Here is a 23,043-nt window from a genome sequence, read left to right on the forward strand (position 1 = left end):
TTTGCTGTGTATCTTTTGAAAGCAACCGAGTAACATGGATGCACATGTGGTCACACCTGAATTTAAATACTTTATGTATATGCAATGTTCTCTATTGCAGTTTTTTTTACCCTTTGCTCTCTGATGACTTAAACTCACTGCTCATTTGTTTCACATCTCTTGCCGTGTCTTCACGTATTTGCCTCGATGCCCTTGAGACCAATTAAAACCCAACTCAGTGTGTGTCTGTGTTCCGTTGCTTGTACGACTTCCGCTATCAATTGTCAGTGTATTGACTCTTTGATTTTTACACTTTGGCCCTGTGATTCCTGTGTCGAATCAAATTGGGGCTGCTTGATTTGTGCCTTGAAATCAAGAATACGCTTGGATCTTTTCTTTTTTTTTTAACAGTAATTGGTTCTCCTACAGGCAACAATTATCAGCCATTAGCGGCGAGTGCAAATACTGTATTTGCAATTACTGTGTGACACTGAAGGTTGTGCAGCCTGTCCTCTCATCTCGTTGTATTTCACCTGCTGCCTGCACCACTGATGCTCCGTACGAGGAGGTTTCTTACCACTTCTACTACTCTAACTCCTTAATTGCATTATTTTGTGTACATACCGAGTGTATGCAGGCGCGAGTGAATGACTGCACGTACATGTGTTTTGTCTCTGTGCAGGCTGGGCAGTGAGCATTGCAGTGCAGCATGGCCGAGCCAGACCCAGAGCCAATGGCCTCTGGAGCAGGGCAGCGTCTTGGAGCCCCGACGACTCTTGGCATCAGTACACTGGACCCCGGGCACAGACCCCCGGCCATGCCCCCTGGACGACATGTCACCATCAGGGTCCGCATGCTGGACGACACAGAGGAGCTCTTTGACGTCTCGGTGAGTAGTCAAAGCCTTCTCGCTCAGACACATTTCTTGATAGGAATACTAATGTCTCCCTTATTATAGCACAGTAGCCATTAAGCATATCCCGTTCTCATCATAGCAGCTGCAGTCTGGAAACAGGTTGGCATGGCAACTGCATGACGTTAAGTTGTTTAACGCATGGATGAAACTGGAAGAATCGTTTCAGTGTGTCAGGGTTCCTCCAGTTTATTGTGCCGGTACATCTTCACTGCTTCTTAATCTCCCAAACTGTCGCAAAGCTGTTCTACAGCTGCCATTTATCACCACACGTTTTATTCTTCCACCGTGTCCTCCTCACAATCTCTCAGGATGATCTTTGGGGGAACATGGACACCATTTTATTTCACAGTGCTGTCCCACATCGGTGTCTTGATGACCCTAATGCTTTCTTAGATAGTGTAATGAAAGCAGGCATGTACACAAAAGAGGCAACGATACTTTGAGCCGCTATTTGAATTCCATTCATGATTTCATGATTTAGAGGATTAGCTTTCTCATCACAGAGATCTGCATTTAGACATTCGTGTCGAAGCCGTTTGCACAAGATTATGTTGAAGTTGAGTGAAAATGAGATACTAATTGTGAACGTTATATTACATGCTGATATATTAAAGCTCTACAAACTGAATGTTTGGACATGAATCACATCATTTACAGATATCATTCTAAATGAAGCTTTAATTTCAAAATCATTCAGATTATGTTTTATTCTTCACTTTCTTAAATGGCAAGACTGTAGATATTCTATATCATTCTTATATCATTATCGTTCATTAGTGCATTTAAAGTGTTGTTTTGTTGTGCTTCATGGAAAGAAGATATAGAATAATGGCGACATTATCCTTGACGGCGATGAGAAAGCTTTAAGGTAGTCGGTACGCCTTCCCCCCAGCAATTCTCTGAACTTGTGGTGTTTTGGAAAGTCCTTGATTTAATGGCAGAAACATCGGGTGGAGTTAGTGAAAAAGACTGTTACTTGTCTTAGAATAGAAGAAGAAGTCACACTCTGTGATCACAGTCCTTCCTGCCTGGAAGAGAAGACCGAGATGAGTAGATAGAGGAAAGTGAAAAGTGGTGATTGAGGGAGACAGATACAGCGGCAGCCACAGAGGACCCGTTGAGTGTACATGAATGGGGCTCGGGACTAATGCCGCGGAGCTTTACTGACAGTTAGTGAACGTTTGAGGGTGAGCGGATGTGTCATTCTGGCTGTTTCCCAAGGCAGTATGGGTAAATGTTGCTCCTAAACCGGACGGCGGAGCTGCCTGTGCATGACTGCTAATCTTTCTTGTGGTATCATGTGTCGTACTTAATACTTAAGGCTTACTTGATTATCACAGTGAGGTGCCGTTTGATTGCCCTCATTTAACCCACATAGCTTTGTGTGTACTTTGGGTTTAGCTGAGGCAATAAAGCCTCGTTTTGTTTTTGGTTTACAAGACAAGAATCTTGATGTTCTCACTCAGGACACTGTTTTTAGGGCAACGAGCAGATGTGCTGCATCTTCTTTGTATTTTCTCAGGTTAGGTCGATCAGTTCACCAATTCTGGCCTTTGAAAATTGAATATCATCCAGCCAGTAATGCTGACATCTTATACGAGGCAGAGCAGGTGATGAAGGGGTTTATTCTGCCTGTTTCAGGGCTCGTAATCTGTGAAAACCATGTAGTGAAATTCTACTCTCTCGGGAGATGTCAACCTCAAAGTTTTGTTAACATACAGTAGATTTTGATGGAGTTTTTTTTTTTTTAAGATCGCTCAATCCTCCATAGAACACTCACATTAATGCTTTTCATTTTTTTACATTGTTCATGTTTAATCTATCTTTTGCTTGGTCTGCATCTTCTTGTTTCCACCTACTGTCATAAAGTTTGATACAGAGATTACGAAACAACATCCCTGCCCTTAGAATAAAAAAAGCACTACAGTCAGATTCTCGTTGGATGTTGCACAGCAGGTGTAATGCATACGTGGCCCTTGCTCTTCCACTGACTGTGCCTTCTTGTGGACGTATAGCTGCCCATTGATGGTGTAGTTGGCGATGGTGAGCTTGAATCGGCTGCTGTCACTGCAGCAGACATGCCGGGGCAGAAAACAAGCTGAAGTATCGCTCGGGAGATAACAAAAAGGCCCCCCCCGCTAACAGAAAGCTGTATTCATGCTCAATTTAACACACATTATGTCCTCCATCTCAAGGCAGCACTTGAGATAAAAAAATCTCAGTGGGCGAGATATTGTCTTTGCCTAGAGGTGTGCAAGGAGTACGTTTTCTTCAGTCATCAGCTAACATTCGGGGGTTGAAAGATCTGTTATCTTTTCAACAAAAGACAATGAAAAACAGGAGATTCTTTTTACATTTAGCTCAGTTGTTGCTTCTAAAAACAGAAGCGGGGTATATGGTATACATGGTGAGTTGAGGAAGATAAGTCCCTTTTGAGCCGCTAGATTTATTTTATTTGGTCCAGCTGAGATGGAGGACACAGAAAAACATACGTCAAATTGGCTCAGATCCTGCTGATAATAATCTCTCCCCTGCAGCAGTGAAGTGAGATAACTTCATGTCCTACAAACCACATTTGTCAAGCAATTATCCAGTCCTTTACTTCGCAGCAGGAACATACAGTATTGTTTGAGAAGAGGCAGTTGGCTTTAGGTGATTTCATAGTCAGTTTGACTCAGGGTAGGCTTTTTTTATGTGTCTCTTTAAGAAAACATAAAGCGGCTAACCTCACCCTGTAACTGATACCGAAGGCTTCGGTTCCTGCTCCTCTAGTTCAGAGGGGTAAGTTTCTACCTCAGCGGGCAGAATATCCGATGGTTGAGAAACAAAAAGGGGCCAGTGAGCCACCGGGCCATCTCATGGGTCACATACCGTACTGTGGCCTACTTAGCACTCTGGCTGCGAACACACTTGTGTTGATGCTGATGATGTTTGGCTGCACAAACCTGGACAACACGGTCGACTGGCATTTGATTAATAAGTACACGTTAGCCGTAATATTGGTTTGGTTTAACTTTTTCATTGTGGATTTTTATGGAATTATTATTTTTAAATTAAAATGGACAGCTTGCTCGCGCAGAGTTCAGTGGAGCAGGGAACTGTAGCCCTCAGTCTGTCTTGCGATCCTTCGGGCGAACATACACTTACTCTGTCTGTGCTTATGTTTTGACGCTTATGTTTACTGATGGCTGGTAGAGGTTTGGCAGAAGTTGCCTGTGAGGAGTGTGATTGTAGGGGTGGATTTAGGGGTTAGGAGGTGGGGGGATGGGATGATGAGGGCAGAGCGAAGAGAAGAGAGTCATGCTCATTCCTGTGAATGAAAGAAACAGTCAGGCTCCATTAGCCGGACCTTATGGCTGGAATACTAATGAATACAACCTAACATGTAATGTTCCACTTTCCATTAATACTGACATTACAACACAGGCGTTCTCCATTGGAAATTCAGACACAACTCTGTCTCTCTCTCTCTCTCTCTCTCTCTCATGTTGCACTACTACTTCTGTTCTTCCTCTCTAACTATAATGAGCCACTGAGGACTGCAGTTTGTCCTCTCCAGCCATCGCTTTGTCCATTTCAGTCATGGTGCAGCCTCTTTTTAAAAGGCTGCAGTGCAGAGAGACATATTGAATCCATTAGTTACAGACCCTTCATCTCTTGGCATTTTCATTTGCTTTTTTTATACCCGGCACAGTCTCATTAAACTACAATATATTACTTTGGCTTTCTTAATTACCGATTAAGTCTACCGCAAATAAATACACAAGCACAAGTTAAACACATTGTCAGACGAGCTAGGCTCATCCACCACTTGCGTACAACCTTTCAACTGTTAGATGGATTACCATGAACATTCATGGTTCAGTGAGGTTGAATCTGAATTACTTTGTGATCCCTGGACTTTTCATCTTGCGCCATCAGCAGGTCAAGATTATCACTTATCCAGGAAAATAACTTAAAATAAACTAATATTAAATAACATCTTTATGGATTGGCTCAAACCTTTGTATTCATGGTTCCCTGATGATGATCCCCTGACCTTTCATCTAGCGCCATCATCACGTCAACATTTTAATACTTTTTACGAGTAAATACTTGCAAAGCTAATGAAATTCTCAGGAGCCTCATTTGTATTTTAGGTTTCGTGTCAACGCGTTAAACCAGGATGGTTATGACCTGCGAAACATCAGTATGTACATCCGCATTGTCACGGTGAACATTTTTAGCACAGCTTTCAGCCCAAAGTGCCACTGCTCACAGCCTCACAGAGCCGCTAGCATGGCTGTACACTCTCAGTCTCACATCCACAGTTAAGTCACAAGACATTGTACATCATTAGAGCAAAGCTGTTCCCAGTTTTGTTTTCTGATCAAAGCATGTAGTAGGTTGGGCGCATCAGAGCTGAATGTCGGGGTGTTACAGCATCAGCTCTTGATCAGTGACTTCAGATTACAAATCAGTGGATTAAAGATGTTTTTGGGCGCCCCCTCCTAGCTGTGTTTGTACTCGGTTGGATATCGCCCTCTGATAATCCATCATTATACCATATAACACGCTGATCTGCCTACAGATAGTAGAAAACATTGAAGCCTGCATTACATTATAGGAGCTTCTTAAATACCTATGCAATGTAAAGCCCTATCCACATCCTGGCAGGAAGCATGTCTGAGGTCGACCCGCTGAGTCACAATCGTATCTGCTACAGAGTTCATGTCACAGAGTGTAATTCATCTCTCACTGAGAAGCTGACCACGCTGTCCGTAATCTCAATGTATCATCCCCACGGCCGGACCCACAGTTTATCACGACCATTTCCAACATTTGTCGCAGCAGAGTAGATACAGAAGCGTGCACACAGCGAGTGAGATATGAGATAAAATCCCCTCTGCTTCTGCAACCTATTTTGGGCCAACAGAAATTTGATCCTTGGGGAGATTTTCTTTTATTTCTTTTCCCCATTCCCATAACGAAAGCATGTTAACAGGGCATCAGGGACCACCCAGGCTAAAGGGGGCTATGTCACAAATGGAAGGACCTGCATGCTTTAGAGCAAGACTCTCACTACAGTCCAGAGGGCGTACCATCATCCCACCAGTTGCCATCCCATATGCTGTCACCCATTCATTGTGAGGGGAAGCAATTACAACAGCTCCAGTGTGCCTGTCTTAATGAGTAGAAACATGAAGAAGGGCTTCTTTCAGCTCCGTCTTCAACAACTCCAGTACGGTTGTTCAACGACCAGCAGCGGGGACGAGGAGCTTGGATGTTTCTGCTGTTGGTGACACCTTTAGATCATTGCCCAAATGCACACAGAGTCAGCTATAAGAAGTGCATATGTAGCCCCATTTTCACTGCGGATCTGGGTACCAATTACTTAATTAATTAGATTGGCTAATGCTCCGCTTACTGGTCAAAGTGCTCATTAAATGTGACCACCATGCTAGTGTCATTAGTATATAATACAATAAACTGATTACATTAAACGTTGTGTCAATTACCTTTTCATTTTGAAGAATCTACACGGCAGTAAGTTTATTAAAAATGTCAGTTATATATATATATATAGTAAGTAGCAGACAGAAAGGAGCAAATACTGATGCTGCTGAAATGATTAACTGATTAGTAGAAACGCGTCAGCATAATTGAAATTCGAGCTACATATCATTTGTGCACATTACAGGCCACCGAAGGTTCTCAGTATCTCATGTTCCATTTTCGCACACGACATGTCGACTGTAACAAAGGCAGAGCTCAGAGGGAGGAAGGCCGTCTCGACTCGACTCTTGAAGCCGTGTGCTGAATCCTGTTAAACTCAGAGCTGCGTGGGGACACGGTCTGCTTCCCCAGCCTCATGGCGCTTTAGTGGGGTGAGCTGACAGAGGTGGTGGTTGAATTATTTGGGACGCAGAGGATGATTTGGCACCAATATTTCTGGATGGGCTGTCATTGGCGGAATATGACTACAAATTGGATTTGATTGGCTGTTAGAGTATTTGGGAGAATGGCACAGAAGCTGTGCAGCCCAAAGCAACAAATCCAACCCTCTCCCACAGTTTACACCATGTCAATGAGTTCTCTAAACCCATTACCGTCACTCCCCGATCCCTAATATGAGTCATGCACAAGTAACAGTGAGATCTATTTCGATTGACTGTGCTGTGACTGTAGCGTTCCCCTGATGCACATGGCCATTTTTAGGTTCATAAAGTGTGCATCTGTTGTGCAGAGGGAATTTGAAAGGAGCTACAGGAGCAAGCTGGTAGAAAGATGCGAGGAGATGGTGACCATGGGAATCTCCCCCTCCCTTCCTCCTTTGTAATCTGGTCCTTACAGAGGAGTTGTGAATGAAAGATGGTTAGAGGCGGTGTACAGATAAATAGCGCCTCTCTGATTTTTTAACTCCCATGTCACCTTGAAAGTGTTTGCAGCCTGACTGTGGAGACAATCAGATAGAGAACCTTGATACAGCGAGGATAGTGGGAATTAACGGCATCCAGACATCTGATGTTTGCCGCTGCTGTCTGTTAAGATAACATATTACATTTGCTCTCTTTTGGGGAGCCTTAAAATGGCAACACTTCTTGTTTCTGTTCTTTAAGACTGCTATCCCAATAGTATTGCATTAGCCCACTTTAAGCTGTTGTTGTTCTCTCTGTTATTCTCCGTGGCCTCCTGCCCACGGCAGACTGCCCCGACCTTTGAGCCGTGCGTGAATATATATACTCCCTCTGAGCTGGTGGCGTGGATCCTCTCTGTGACATCGCTGTGAATTTCAACACTATGCGAGTCCGTGTTCGAAAAGGCCACATGGAAGCACGCTGGTCTATGTCTGGGTTGCCATGGCTACATATAGAGGTGGACGAGGAGCGTCTGAGCCGGTTGCCATGCTGCAGACTTCTGTCTTCCACTGATATCTGCCTATGGGGGGGGTATACATGCAGAGCACTTACACTAGCATGGGGATACGCTGCTGCACACCAATTATGACTAACATATTCAGGAGACACAGCCTACATCGCTGTGGGCTCTGTGTGTGTGTGTGTGTGTGTGTGTGTGTGTGTGTGTGTGTGTGTGTGTGTGTGTGTGTGTGTGTGTGTGTGTGTGTGTGTGTGTGTGTGTGTGTGTGTGTGTGTGTGTGTGTGTGTGTGTGTGTGTGTGTGTGTGTGTGTGTGTGTGTGTGTGTGTGTGTGTGTGTTCCTTTTTCATATTCAAATATTACTTGAAATATGACTGACAATAAGGTTTGAGGGATTATTAGCTTGGTTGCAGTGCTGATTAACCCCGTTTCCCTGAAAGATGGCATTGTGTTTTGGGGTGGCAAGGATTTTGGGGGGGAGGGGGTCATATGCTTGGTGTCACTATAAAAAAATGAAAATGGAGGATGTTTGTGTGCTACTGTAGATTCAGTCCTGTGGTGGTTTTTGGAGGCTCACACATGCAGCGCATAGATGAAAGCTTTCTTCTTTTTTTTTAGATTTTCCTCTGGTGAATGATTCACATTGAGGCTGGAAAATATGAAAAGTGTTCAGCAATGTGAGTGTGGCATTCGCGTGCCTTGCATCATTCTTGCACTGCAAAGTATTCTCGTACTTTCCTAACATGAACTCTGAACCCTTGGTTGCCTTTCTCTCATGGCATGAAATTGAAATCCAGCAGCGGAATACGGTTGTTTTCCCCACGCGCCATCTTCCTCCCTCGCATCCTGAAATGTAATTGGGTCGTGAAGGATGAGAGACACAGGAGAGGAGCGACAGTGGGAATTATGTGGTGGCTGATGGTTAAGAATACTAACATGCTAGAGAGAGGATGCTGGAAATCGAGCACTTTCATTTGAGTCATAAAGATGAACTGCAAGTTTTTATCTAAACCGAGGGTATATTAACATATTTGTGTTTTAGAGATGAATTGGTACACAAATAAGATTGCAAATTGGTGTTATTCTGCTCTTTAGTGTCTTTATTCAACCTCCCAGCTATGACAGGCAGGCTGCACAGTGCCTCAGTTTCCCATCGACCTAAGTCACGTCTACCTAAGACCGCGATGTCTTTTGTGGATTTACGTGCGGAGCCACAGAATGTTTTCTTCTCCGTTTTGTTTCGTCTACTGCAGTGTTTGCAGAATGGCAGTATTTTGGTAACAGTGGACAAATAATATGACTGAATGTTTGTCCATAACCAGCCCAGGCTTTGCCAGATTGTTGGGGTAGTCTTCACAGCAATGCTAAAATTAGATACCCATCATGCATCTGGTTGGAATGTTGCATAACTAAACGGTGCAATTCCCTCTCAGAAATATTTGTTACATATTTCCTGTGAGAGATGCTGCAACCAAAAGAAAGGCTTTTTAAGAGGAGAACATGGGGGGGGGGGGGGGGGGGGTTTCTATTGCGGGAGTGTGAGCAATTGATCATTGTTTGAATGGTTGAGTCCTCCATCATACGTCTCCTCTCCATTTTACATGCAGCACGAGCAAAAAGCCGCATTGTAAACATAGCTTAAGTGGTTCAACCCGACATAGAGGAAGCAATTTACTCTGCATCATTCATGCCGTTTCTTGGAAGGGACTACTGATTAAAGCTGTCACTGCTGTCAGCTTCTGTCTGACACCATTATGCCGCACTGCTTTCTATACTGTGCACAGGTGCGTTGGGAAAAGTGATGCCTTTTTTATAATAAGTATTGTTCCTATGGTAACCAAGATGGATGTTTGTCTGGTTCAGACAGCAGTGAAGTCGACTCTGCCCGTGTGACCGTTTGGTCAACGCACAAAGGAAGGATGAGGCGTATGCAAACATGACCTGTGATCTCTTTGTAGACACATGAAGGTGGATCCTTTTGACTTTTTATGCACATGCATAATTCCATTGAATGTCAGCCTTTCATGACGGCGTTCTGATCCATTCGTTAAGCTCTTGAACTGTGGCTCTGCATCCCACCGACTTAGCAGCAGGCTCGGTAGGCATCCCAGTACATGGTGGGTGTGGCAGCAGTGCTGCTCCTAACTAGCCTCCACTCTTTTTCTCTCTGTGTGATGTCCTCCTGGTCTTGAATAAAGGGTGAACCCCTCGTGGGACCCGGTTTGCCTCAGCTTCACAGCAGCTTCACAGCAGCACTGCCGCTCTTCAATGAATTATGAATTTCTCATTGAGATTCAGAGGGCTAATTAACACGTAAGACCCGACTAGCGGTGTGATATCGTGGGATTATTCTTGTCCTGTGGTGCAGTATTTTACTCCAGGTGCTCTGGCTTCACCTTCCCTGCTCGCACCTCCTGAAATGTTCTCATCAGTTATCAGCACCACATATGCTGCTGTTATTTTCTGCCATGCCTCAGTGGTAATTAAAACGCAAATCGCTGCCTTTCGCCCCGGCTCTGTTCTCGGTCAGTGCTGTAGCTCTGCCTGCAGTGAAGTCGTTCCCATGATGCATTTGCTTGACATGTTGCGTATCAGAATTCCTTTCAGCTGTACCTGTGCAGCCGAGTCTGCCTCCCACTGCTGCCTGGAAGTAATTGAATTTGGGGTCTCTTGGGTAGATAGAGGGGATGTGTGGGAGGGAGAGTGAGAATGAATGAAGCCAAGACCGAGGGAGGGAGGGAGGGAGGGAGGGTGTGTGTGTGTGTGTGTGTGTGTGTGTCCGTGAGTGAGGAAGAGAGTGAAATCTCAAACCAGTAGCTCCAGCTGCACATATGCCTGCTGGATAGGTATTGACCCGCCAACAATCGCCCCTTTTCCCCCTCCTTATTAAAGTGGGAACTGTTACATAAGCTACCACGGAGAGTAGCAAACCAGAGGCTTTCATCTGTGCTGTTTTCGGTTTCCTCCTCTCTTCAGGCATGTTTGGGCTTCTTTTGGGCTTTAGTCCGGGCATCCCAACTGTCTAGCTTTTCTCTGGTTGTCTCTATTGAAAAGGTGACGCACGGAAGTCCAGCGCTAAAGGAATCAAAGCTCTGTCAATGGGTCCAGTGTGGGAATGCCCCTTAATAGATGTCAAAAGATGTGTCCCAGGGAACATCTGCTTTCACACAACCAGTGGGGGTTGGTCTGTTCTGGGCATTTAAGGTCTCTGGAGTCTCTTAACATCAGCTGTCATTGCAAGGGCTTGCAGAGTAGCTCGCTCTTGCAGGTTGTTGTTATAGTGAATTCTTGCAGTTTTGTGTCTTTGTGAGCCGCAGAAGTTGAATAACAGGTTCAACCATTTAGGTACAGCTGACACATCTTCAGTTCGATCCACGTACTGCAGCTCACCTGACAGTTAAAGATGATTATATTGAATTTATTTGTGCCTACATGCATGTTCTCTCTATTTTAGAGAAAGGGATTGGTTGTCTGATCATCTTGTTTTTGCTGGAGACGCAGGTCTTGTGGTTTTAGTGTGACTCTCTTGCTTTATTTCATTTAAATTCATTACATAGAAATGTTGTACGGGTGCCCACTCACATGTGCTCAGTTGACCTCCTTTTAAACAGACAGACAGTAGGGAAGAATTTAGCCTAATACGCATATATTTGGTTAGTGAAATTACACTTGAGTATACGGCAGAGTCAAATGTAAACCATGTGGTTTAGATAACATTATTAGTGGGAGAGTCAAAGTGTGAATGCAGAGTAACAAATAGTATGATTGTGCAATGAGTTTTGCAGAATTGTGACCCTGTTAGACCCTCACTGTCCTTTTGTTGATGATAAAACACACAACCAATCACACATACAGCATAAACAGATCACTGTGAAACAAAACTTGCAGTGAAATTAGGTTATTATAGCAGCAAATGAAGGATATAAAACATGAACTAAACCTTCTCTAGAGCAGGGTAGCCATGTTGCTGCATACTGTAGGTTTTCCCTGGTTAGAAAGTGAGTCAGCATTGTGCGACTGAAAGCCAGGGTGGCAACCAGCGTTGGCTTGCTGACCTCACTTGGTGAGACAAACCCCAGGCCTGCCTTCAAACCCAAAACACTTCAGAGAGAACCTTTTGTGTCTTAAACCTCTTACTCGCAGAAACACCCGTGTTCCCTTCTCATCTATTGTTTATGTGTTGTTAAATTAGTCAGAGTTGGGTTGTTTCTGTCTCTGAGAACCCTTAAACCCAAGAGTCCAGTGTTCCCATATCCAGAGCCAGATTTGTGTGTGTGTGTGTGTGTGTGTGTGTGTGTGTGTGTGTGTGTGTGTGTGTGTGTGTGTGTGTGTGTGTGTGTGTGTGTGTGTGTGTGTGTGTGTGTGTGTGTGTGTGTGTGTGTGTGTGTGTGTGTGTGTGTCTGTGTGTCTGTGTGTGTGTAGTATTGGTCACATCCTTGCTTATTGGTTTAAAGTCACACTAATTTCATAGCACATAGAGATGGTTTTGGGTGTGCTTGAGAAGCCACGATGAACAGGGCGTGGTATTTGCACCCCTATGTATTTTAGCTTCCAAAAACGATGGTTATGGTCACAGTAATTACAACAATATAGCATGGAGGCGTGGCGCTGAACGCTGAACCTCTAAAAGTAACGCACACATTACACCGTAGATTCAAATAAAAAGATAATTACTCACTATTTAACCTCAACCGCATGCTTCCTGTCGGCTCCAGAAGACTCTTCCAAAGAGATTAGGAATCACAATTTTCCTTATGTTGCCATGGTAACTGGTCTTGCTCTGTTGAGAGGGATTGGTATTCTGTAGTCATTCGCAGAGGCCTGAAATTCCTGCTGGACCTGGTGGCCTGCAGACATGGAGCAACAGCTGCCTTCACACAGGCTGTGCCTTTGCTCTCGCATGTGTTTGCCAGCTTGTGTTTGTGCCCGAGTTCTCCACCGACAACTTTTAAATGTGAGATTTCACCTCAGGACTGCGCGTCCACATTTGTCACGCTGTGGAGAACAAGTGCTAATGCTCCCGCCACGGGCAGGTTCACACAGAGGGCTGAAGGTTTGAACTGTGCTGCGTTAAAGTGGGCAGTATAAGGCTGCAGTGAATGTTATCAAAGGGACTTGACTCCTGGTCCAAACCGCTCAGGTTTGTGTCTCAGAGTGTTTCTGAAACCCAGTCGCATACTTCTCATTGCAGGTGTCCTACTACCAAGCTTCTTATCAGTGGTACAACTGCTCAGATTCACACGTACTTTGTTAGTGATAACCCAAACAGAGGAAAACTAAAGCAATACATATAGTGAAACATTTCTCTTTGTATTGAATGGTTTGCCATTAAATGTAAAACCGATATTCATGAGAGGATGATTCCTGCTAACTTTGGGGATCCCCTGACTTTTCCTCTCGCGCCACCCTGAGGTTGACACATGTCTTAACAACGACTGGATGTATTGCCATGAAATTTGGTACCTTTTGGTTACTTGTGTTTAGAGATCTTTAGATTTTGCTCCGATACAGCCTGGATTCTTGATTGTCTATCGGCAAGTGTACGAGTCTATGCACCGATCCAATATCACATCCATCGTTAGCTTCTGAGTGGGTTATCTCGCTTCTTTCTCATCCCTGCTGAGAGCTTACACATGCGCATTACCGATCGGTCAGGTGCTAGTGGAGCTAGCTGTGGAGTTAGCTAGAGCTAGAGCTAGCTAACTGTCAGCAATTTGGTAAAGCAAATCAGTAAAACTGTGTTTTTAACGAATGGTGACCATGGTAAACATTGGACCTGCTAAACATAAGCATATTAGCAACATTGTTAGCATTGCATTTAACAATATTAAAATCATCAGCAACAATATCAATAAGGCGGCTGTGTGTGTGTGCGTGTGTTATCCAAAACAACACACTCATTTAAAGCGTGTTGCTGTCTCACCAGCATGGCCAGAGACACTAAGACAGTATATTTTTAAGATCTAATGACCACCTATTTTTAATTCACTGTGCTCTGGTTATAGCAGCGGCATCACGGGTGCTTTTTCAAACTGAGAGTGCTTTCTTAGTTGTTGACCTTAATCCTCGTCCACAGGAAGTGCAGCCTTGGTCTGAGGCTCTTGTCTCTACATCGGCGTGCTCTGAGGTCAACTATATTCTGACTGGGAAATCCCAGAACACCTTCACACTGGCCAAGTGATAATTAAGAGGGTTCATTGCTATAACAATAAAAGACGTAAAACCCTGGTTATCCCTGGAGATGGTGTTTCTTTTAAAGAAAAACATTAGCCTATGTTTGGTCTGACTTGATATCTTTCAACCTCCTATATTCTAAAAAATTAGACTACATGTTTTCTTATGTGTTTGGGAGGACATTTGACTTTATTTGACAATGTTTTGAATGTAAGGTCATCAGTACAGTCACTGGACTACATCACAGGGCAGACGGCCTCTGGATTTGCGGCACTGGTGGATAAGCAGTTTAAGGCTAATCTCCAGGAGGCCAATTGATTGGCCTCACCAGTAAAGCAGCATGTGCAGCTGTCATTATTTATTACTGGTGGAGATTATGGGGAAGCGAACGTGCAACAGAACAAATCCAACAACCACCACTTTCCTCAAGAGACCTGCCTGCTGCAGCTCTGGAAAGACTCTCTTAAAAACACCACACAAGCTCCCAGTTCTCATCTACTTCACATGCCCCAGCTCGCAATGTTAACGGAAGTGAAACATAATATGTGAATCCACCCCGATATACGCTCTTCCTTGGCCCATGCCTTCCACCAAGTTTCATGAAAATCAGGCTAGTTTTTTTTCTGTAATCCTGCTGATGAAAAAAACCAAACCAAAAGCATAACCTCCTTGATGGAGGCAATTAGAGTCAGACTGTAATAAATCAAACAAAGTGAAGGAATAATTGAGAGATTAAAAAGAAAATGAGAATAATCATTAGTTTCAGCCTTAATTAGGTGAGCGTGATATGGATATATTCATCCGTCACGGTACAGGTAGACTTAAATGCAAAAACAATTAGCTGATTAATCCTTTATTCAATTGCCTGAAAATGAATTGGCAGATAATTTGATGATTGATTCAATGTTTCAGTCATTTTTTCCAGAAGAGACTTCAATGTTCGGTTGGTTAGAGCTTCTGATGCTGTACGTGAGCTGCTTTTCTTTATCATATGTGATCGTAGATTGAAACTCTTATCTTAAAACAAGCTATTTTATATGTCACCTTGGGCTACTAAAAATTATAATGGGCAGTGTTTTGTTATTTTTCTTGATATAACCTTAAAAGTAGTATCTATATATGTATCTGGATATAGTTTGAGCATATTCTGAATATGCTTAAAGTGCAATGTTAAATCACAGTTGTTTGTCCTAACCTTTTGGTATCCAACCTCCTCCTTGTTTAAGTTTCTTCAGTTTCTTGCTACCTTTGCATTTTTACACGTTGGGATTATAACGGTGACTTGAATTTGAATTTGGCACACCAGGATCTACATATTAATTATGTTCCTATTGCTGCTTATGCACCGTATCTTAATGACATCCCGTATTATTACTGTGCCCTCGCTGTCTTGATCTCTCCAACACACACACAGCACATACGCAGACATCACAATGATTATGTAGATGAGTGTGTCTGCTCCAATATTAGCAAGCTGCTGTTTATATAAGCAGGGTGGCACATTTACTTATACTTAATTAACATACCTTGGATATTAATGTTTCCACAAGATTGTGTCCCATCTGTTATTGTGCCTGATAAATATGTGCGGGTGCTTGTGAGGTGTACCTGGCCTGTCACTGATCTGTCTCAGCCGATGCCCAGATTGCTGGTCCAACAGCTGTTCCTCTGCCTCTTAAACTGCTCTGCCATTAATTTGAGATTTCTGATATTGTCTTACAGTCCCAGCAGCTTAACATGCTTTAATTAGGAAACTAAATATTGAAACAGTTGGTTTAGAACATGCCCACACAATTACAGACGCATACATTTCTGATTACTGGCCCGCAACTGATCTGGAATTCAGATCTTAGGGGAAGTGTCACGCTGGCTCAGTGGAGACGTAAATGATACTGGTGTGTGTGTACTGGCTTGGTTTACTGGGAGTAGGTGCATGAAACTGGAGCCCTGGTTGGTTTGGGCTTTGGCTCAGTGGACTGTGCAGATTGTGGATTGGATGTGACGTTTCAGGGTTGCAGTTTTTCCGGTTTGTTATGCAGAAGACTGATGAGGAATTGGTACCATGATGGAGGAATTTCAGTTTTTCCTCATTTTTCTTGGTCGGTTTGAGATTAATTTAGACTGCCGTCCTCTCAGAGGAACCTCTGCTAGTGTGGTTAAGTGTCGGATGTAATCTTCACCTGCTATCCATTGTCTACTAGATAATCTCTTTGATTCAGCTCTCTGATGTTTTTTATAATACGACCATCTGTCCTGAGGTTGAATTGAGGCTTGCTTGGTGCCGACTGACTGTTGAATCAATCCAAGGTATTAAGAATCTCTTTGACACGTGTATTCAAACTATATATGAAAGGCTTGTCTCTTCATTGGCCTGACCTTGTGGGAGTTGTTTCTCACAGTTACACTTAATTCATCTCTTAATTAACCTATTGATTGCCTCCGCTTTCACAGTTACAGAGCTCTACAGTATTCACAGCCGTCTCTTAATTATGTAGGTAGTGAGGGTTCCCTTCACACAAAAACGAGGCACAGACACTGTAGTTGCTATTTTTATACATGCAAATGAGGTAATTTTTAATCAGTAGTCTGAAAATATTTTCTAAAACACAATTATTTTATAAGAATTTATTTTTGCATGGTATTACTATACTATATTCCTGTATTTATTTCTATTTTAGGGATGTGCACTGATCCATTGGATACAGCCACATCCATGCAAGTACCTTTACCTGATGAAGAGACAATTTAGGTTTGTAATGTTGAACTATTTCTAAACATAATGAAAGGGAGCATTCTGTAGTGTGGCGAGCAGAAATCATCCTACAGGTTTTAGACTCAACTGGATGAGAAAAATGTGTTTGTATGCATTTCCTGACATAACTTAGAACCTATAACTTGGAACTGGGGGAAAGTAGGATTCAAAGTCTTTCCAAGCCGTTTCATTCTTGAATATCTCTCTGTGTTAATAGTGTAATAACCGTTTAAAATGAATTATTCAACTCTTCAGTCTGCTTTTATCGAGCTAAACTAAACATGGAGTTTCTGCCTAAATGTGAAGTGACGTATCCCCCCCCCCCCCCCCTCCTCCTCCTCAAGTGACAGTAATCCCTGCTCTGGGAAGGGGTGGTAGCGAAGAATAACCAGCATGGGTCCAGAATTTGAAGCACCCTGAAAAGGATCCAGGCAGATGAAGGAAAAAGAGGCCAATCTTTTTTAGGGTAATTCCAGCTGTCTGAAAACCCCCGCTTGCCCTCTGCGTATTTTAGTGATACTCCATGTACGGCTCAGGCGTGATAGCATTTTGCGGTGTATGTTTAATAACATAATACAGTGCCTTCATTTTTGCAAGCACAGCAAAGAATGTTGGCCTGTTTGGTTGAATCTCTGCCGCTGCTTGGTTAGTGTCTGCACTAACGATACAAACCCACAACTGTTAGATCTTTCTTCTGATTTATGGGGCTCTGACTAACAGTGGGAGGTCCTCGCACAACTGCCCCAGAGCTATGTGCCGTTAGGTATTCAGCAGCACAACAGTCACGACAGGACGCTTAATTATTCTTTATGCAGAATCAATATGTTCCTAGCAGCCCAGACGGGCTCTGAGGAGGTCAGGCAGGCAAAGTGGGGAGGAGGAGGAGGAGGAGGAGGAGGGGGGGAGACTGTTGAGGGGAGCTACCTCCATCTCAGCCCCTATTGAATCCGGGGGACATTATTTTCATGGTTGTCCTCTGGGGGCCTGGAGGCTGGCCTACTGTGACAGAATGATTCTGACAGCTGTGGCAGTCCAATCATCACTTTTCCTTTCATTTTTTTGTTGATATTTTTCATATGCAGCAGGAAGAAAAAAAAACAAATGTGGGAAAAAGCCTGTAATTTAATTACTTGTAAATGTTGCACTGCTTTGAATGGTCTTTTGCTGAGTATGGCATCATGTTTTAGTTTAGGTATAATTATATTAAAGCTCTCCTAATTACGAACAACATTTGCATGGTCACATGTCCGTGTGTGCTGTGAGGGTATGCAGGTAATTTGACAGGCTTATCAGCAGGTTTGGCTTCCCTCCGCTGTTCTCTCTTTGTCAGCTTCCCGCTGTAGTCGAGTCACCCTGGGAATCTCTGCAGCACATGACCTGAATCTCAATGAGCTTTAGTTGCCACTGACCTCTCTGTCCTACCCTTCCCTTACAGCACACCATATACACTTGCTCCTGCGATTACATGCTCACACTCAAGCACATGCAAAGATGCCTACATGGGCTGGAAGGTACTTTAAACGGCTGTTTTTCATTTTTGCTTTATTGTGAGTATGGGACGGGCAGTCAGTGGAGTCGTCACATACGGTATGTTTTAAATAACAGCACGTGGAGGATTCAGTGTGGGAATGTATCTGCCTGTTACTGTAAGCCGTTCTGTAATCTCAGCTCGGCCTTGGGCAGTGTTATCAGAAGAACCACGGTTCACTTAAAAGTATCTGAAATCACTTCTGGGGCTTACTGTTGCTTCTACTTCACACGTGCACAGATGTGAAAATTCATCTCCTGAAGACAGTTTCTAGGTGTCAGAAGTCAGTTTGAGAATGTTTTTTGTATCAGCTAAGCACTGGAGGTAGTTGAATTTGCAAAAGTGACCTTTTCCCACTTCACTATACTTCATTTGCTTATTCTGCTCTTAAAATCACACTTTGACCTCGATCAGCTTCCTGTGATGTTGCTGAATGTCAGAGCTGAAAACCTCCCGCCGTGAGATGACGGCTCCATGATCTGTCAAGATATAACTGACCCAGCAGGGGCCACTGGACCAGCGTTTCTCAAGACACAAGACAAGATTCAATTGAAGCCAATTTTTGAAAATCCCAGTTGATATCCGGTCCAACAATGGCTAACTACCTGGTTTTAAAAACATCAACACCTCCTCTATTGTACTCCCAAGAATCACATATTCAGCCATTCTCTTTGTTCTCCCTGTCTATCTGGAGCCTAAAGGCATTGGCAGTCTGTTTACCACCCATGCCACCCACCCACCCACCACACTCCCCCAGGAAGAGATTGGTGAGCACTGCCCGGCCTGGCTTATTGCAGATGAAGTGGACCATACCAACAACTCCTGGAGGAGAAGAGTAGAGGGAACACAAAGCTACTTTACACCTGACCTTTATGGGTTGTTTTTTTTGTGCTGACAGGAGCTTACTAACAAGAGGTGGGCTTCTGGCGGGGGGGGGGAGGGGTGTATTTGTTCTACCCTGAAGTGGAACCCAAGTGGACATGTGTGTGTAGACATTGCTGTCATCTTTATTTAGCCTTCCTCTGTCAGTCGGAGCATGTGGAGGTCAGTGTAGCGAGGCGAGCATGTTAGTGCTCATACACATGTAGACAGTAGTAGCGTCCTTTGAGCCTATGTTCATGCCTAACAAACCTAGACAGACACTCCCTGGCCTGGGACCGAGACCTCTGAATCAGCATGCAGTGTCTCACTCTCGGGAATTGGCTGCTCCTGTGTAAACTAGCTCCAGTGCTTTTATAGATTGAGGTAATAAAAAGGGAGATTGGTGACATTTTCTTGGCATTGCGGGTGTTGAAAGAAATGTCATCCTCTGAGCAAGATGTTTTTTTTTAAGACTGTAACCTTTCTGCTGGGGGAAAACGCCGCATCACATGTACGGAAAGATGGATGAGAAATCATTTGTCAGCTGCACGTCGGAGTGAAGAAGTCACAGCTTCTGCTTTGTGAGATTGTGCAGCACAGTCGTGCATTTGCAATCTATCTGCATTTGTGCACAGTGGGAACTTTTGCATGATTGGTGTAGTTCAGAGTCTAGATCAGAATGGGAAAATAAAAAGACATTTTCTCTTATAATGAGTACAAATGAATGGTTTAATAACGTTGAATTGACACAGTAAACTGTCTTTATGCTTCCAATCTTTCTGAGCACTTGGAGGAGGAAACCAGGAACCAACAGACTGATTTGAATACAGTCTGTTGGTTCAGCTGTTTTTGTCTAGCTTTCTAAATGAACTTGAGTTAACAGCAAGCTTAAGTGAGACGTTTAAGCTAGGAATGGCTGTTGGTTGGTCTGGAATTTGGTCAAATCTAAAATATCCCAACAAATACTGAATGGATTGCCATGAAATTTGGTACACAAAATGTATTTAGTTGCCCGTAAGAGACCAAACAATTTGCTATTGCTGGTTTAAAATTCCCGCAAAACGTATGACATCAGCTGTACATTGTGTTTGCTGCTAATACCAGCATGCTAACATGCTAGACTACCACTGAACGCTGAACACCAGCACGTTAACATTTTAAGTCTCTTAGCCTGCTGACATTAGCATTTACCTCAAAGCAGTGCCTCACAAATCTGCTAGCCTGGCTGTGGACCCTTAGTATTGTTAGCATTTGGCAGCCATTACCAGCTATCAATAACATGTGCTATTGTGTGGTTTCTGATACGTTAACAGTTCACTGAAGGCACCCTCACCAGACATTGTTGGCTACATGGATAACTGCCATGGTGCTGCTATATAAAGAGCGTATAGGCCTTTTTCACTGGAGACATTTTGGCGTGTCACAGTAGAAAAATCACAGGTGTAAATAATAAAATGAGCGATGGCTGATTTCTATTTAGCTGCTTCAGTTTCCGGGTTCTGCTATTGTACACGTTGTCATGATTTACTGAGACACTTGTGCTTTTCCTACTTTGACAAGTCAAACCATCTGCTGTGAAAAAGGCCCATGGATCAGATGTTTCAGATATGAACTGCCCACATGCTTTTGTGTACTTTTTGTCTTGTGCTATTTTATGTGTTTTTTTACCAGAGTACATTTCTGTTGTGTAAAGCGTCGCTCTTATGTCATGTTTCATCATGCCATTGTTGCACTAGACTTATAGAGACTTTAGAGTGAGGACTGTGTTATTAATTGTGTCCTCTGAGTGCCAGCGTCATGAAGACGGTAGATCTCTGTGACTTGTGCTTCATTAACGACGGCGCTCTTATTGTGTCGGCTGCAGCAGTGTCAAATGGCAGCGCCATAACTCCGGTCTGCAACAGCTGCATTTAATCAAGCCCTCGCCGGCTGTAATCAGCCTCTGCCTTACCCATCTCTGCTCGGCTCGTGGTCATTGTACACTGACAGCTGATTTATAAGGCTGGATATGAGAGTGCCCCAGTGAGACAGAAACACTCTTCAGCCTTCACTGTATTGAGCTCGGTTTCTTCTGCTGGTCTTGTTCCTGCAGCCTCTCCAGAGCACTATTGTCGAAATCGGTGCAGGAAAGAGGCTGTTTTGCCTGCTGGTTCATCAGGTGTGTGTGTGTGTGTGTGTGTGTGTGTGTGTGTGTGTGTGTGTGTGTGTGTGTGTGTGTGTGTGTGTGTGTGTGTGTGTGTGTGTGTGTGTGTGTGTGTGTGTGTGTGTGTGTGTGTGTGTGTGTGTGTGTGTGTGTGTGTGTGTGTGTGTGTGTGTGTGTGTGTGTGTGTGTGTGTGTGTGTGAGAGTGAGAGTGAGAGAGAAAGGAGTGTTTTGGCTGATGGCCTCTTTCCCTCCAGCTTTCTTGTGACTTCCCTCATCAGCAGCGGCATCACCATATGGAAACAGCAGGTGTGTGGTGTTGGGATGCCCTCTGCACTGCATGGGGCAGCCTGGAGAGGGATGGTGGCGCTGCACACAGGAAGGACAGACTTGGGGAGGAGCGGTGAGGGTGTGAGACATGTTTGGGGAAGATTATGGATTCGGTTGTGGAAGTGTAAACCCTCTCACTAAGCTGGTAGAGCTTTCATTTTTTTTTTCTCTAAGCATTCATAGGAACTCAAACCGTGTCATTCTTTGCCTTCTTTGAAACACTACATAGATTTACACGCAGGCAAACCACTTTATTGTCGGATGAAAAGAGGATGTCAACACAGTTCAGCTGTATGAAGGGAATTCTCGTAGTGGCTGTCATTTTGTGCAAAAAAAAAGTAGGAGAGGAGAAACTCTTTGAAACGTACTCAGACGCACGCAGCCATGGATCATTATCCAAGCCAGGGGGAACTGCTCCAATAAACACATTCTGTAGCTGTGATTCGCTGCACGCTGGTGCAAAACAGTCACGAGGAAGCAGCCATGCAGAAATACTCTTGTTGTGTGCCTGACAGAGCTCTGTGTCTCCTCTGGGCGCCTGTAACAAGACATGTTTCAGTGGAAATTCCTGACATTTATTTGACCTTCCATGGGAACCTTCTTGCTCCAACGTTGTGGTGGCTTTTTGAGATTTTGGTGTTGTCACGTTGCAAGTGTTTGTCAGAAAGTGGGCCTCTTAAGTCCGTCTTCAAAGGGTTTATATGTTCTGTATGTTGGGTGAGTGAGGACTGAGGTGGTCAGGGAGAGTCTTTATCCCGTCCCGATGGTCCGTCATCAGTGACAGCAATGACACGGAAAACACAGATCAAAGACTGGGTCCAACCCCCTCCAGCTGCAATAGCTTTGTGTGGCCTGCTGTGTTGTTGAATGCCAGGATGGAAGGATGGAGGATAGCAGAGTAGTCATTTATTTCAGTGACATTAACTTCCACAGGGTTTGACAGGTCTAGTTTGTCTCTCACAACTCTTCCGTGTCAAAGTCTTATCTTTGGGCTTTTCTGAAATGGGGTTGTCCTTCGTTTAAATAGGAGTATACAATGTCACATGTATTGAAGAACAAAAGTTCAGATAAAGATATTGATGGTTACTGTGCAGACTAGTGCTATTTTAACCAGTATTTCTTTACCTTCTATTCACAGCAAAAAGCCTCAGGCAAGGTGCTGTTGGACCTGGTGTGCTCCCACATGAACCTCATCGAAGGAGACTACTTTGGCTTGGAGTTTCAGAACCATCAAAAGATGATGGTGAGTGAGGATGAAAATGAAGAAATACAGATCCTTTTCTTGTACATCTCAGAATTAGCATCGCTTATAACTACCTACTTGGTGATGTTTGTTTTAAATCTTTTTTTCCCCTCCACACAGGTTTGGGTAGACCATATCAAGCCCATTATCAAGCAGCTCAGACGTAAGTGTTTCTAAATGGTTTATTTATTTCAAGGCACCTTTTTCTTTGAATGTTTCACTGTTTTATCTGTAGAAAATAGCCGTCAAATCAGCTCACCAGA

The 23,043-nt window shown here is 43.7% G+C and overlaps 1 protein-coding gene across 1 annotated transcript in view; it reads left to right on the forward strand.

Annotated features, from left to right (window-relative positions):
* The first annotated feature begins 688 nt into the window (after window positions 1-688).
* LOC142962830 (FERM, ARHGEF and pleckstrin domain-containing protein 1) overlaps window positions 689-23,043 on the forward strand; it is a 43,642-nt gene continuing 21,287 nt past the window's right edge. The window contains exons 1-3 of the mRNA XM_076103491.1: window positions 689-868; window positions 22,676-22,780; window positions 22,901-22,943. Of these exons, the coding sequence (XP_075959606.1) occupies window positions 689-868; window positions 22,676-22,780; window positions 22,901-22,943 (328 nt within the window). The remainder of the gene's footprint in view (window positions 869-22,675; window positions 22,781-22,900; window positions 22,944-23,043) is intronic.

The sequence above is a fragment of the Anarhichas minor genome, unplaced genomic scaffold (assembly GCF_050575085.1).
Source record: "Anarhichas minor isolate MPS153535 unplaced genomic scaffold, ASM5057508v1 ptg000004l, whole genome shotgun sequence".
NCBI lineage: Eukaryota > Metazoa > Chordata > Actinopteri > Perciformes > Anarhichadidae > Anarhichas > Anarhichas minor.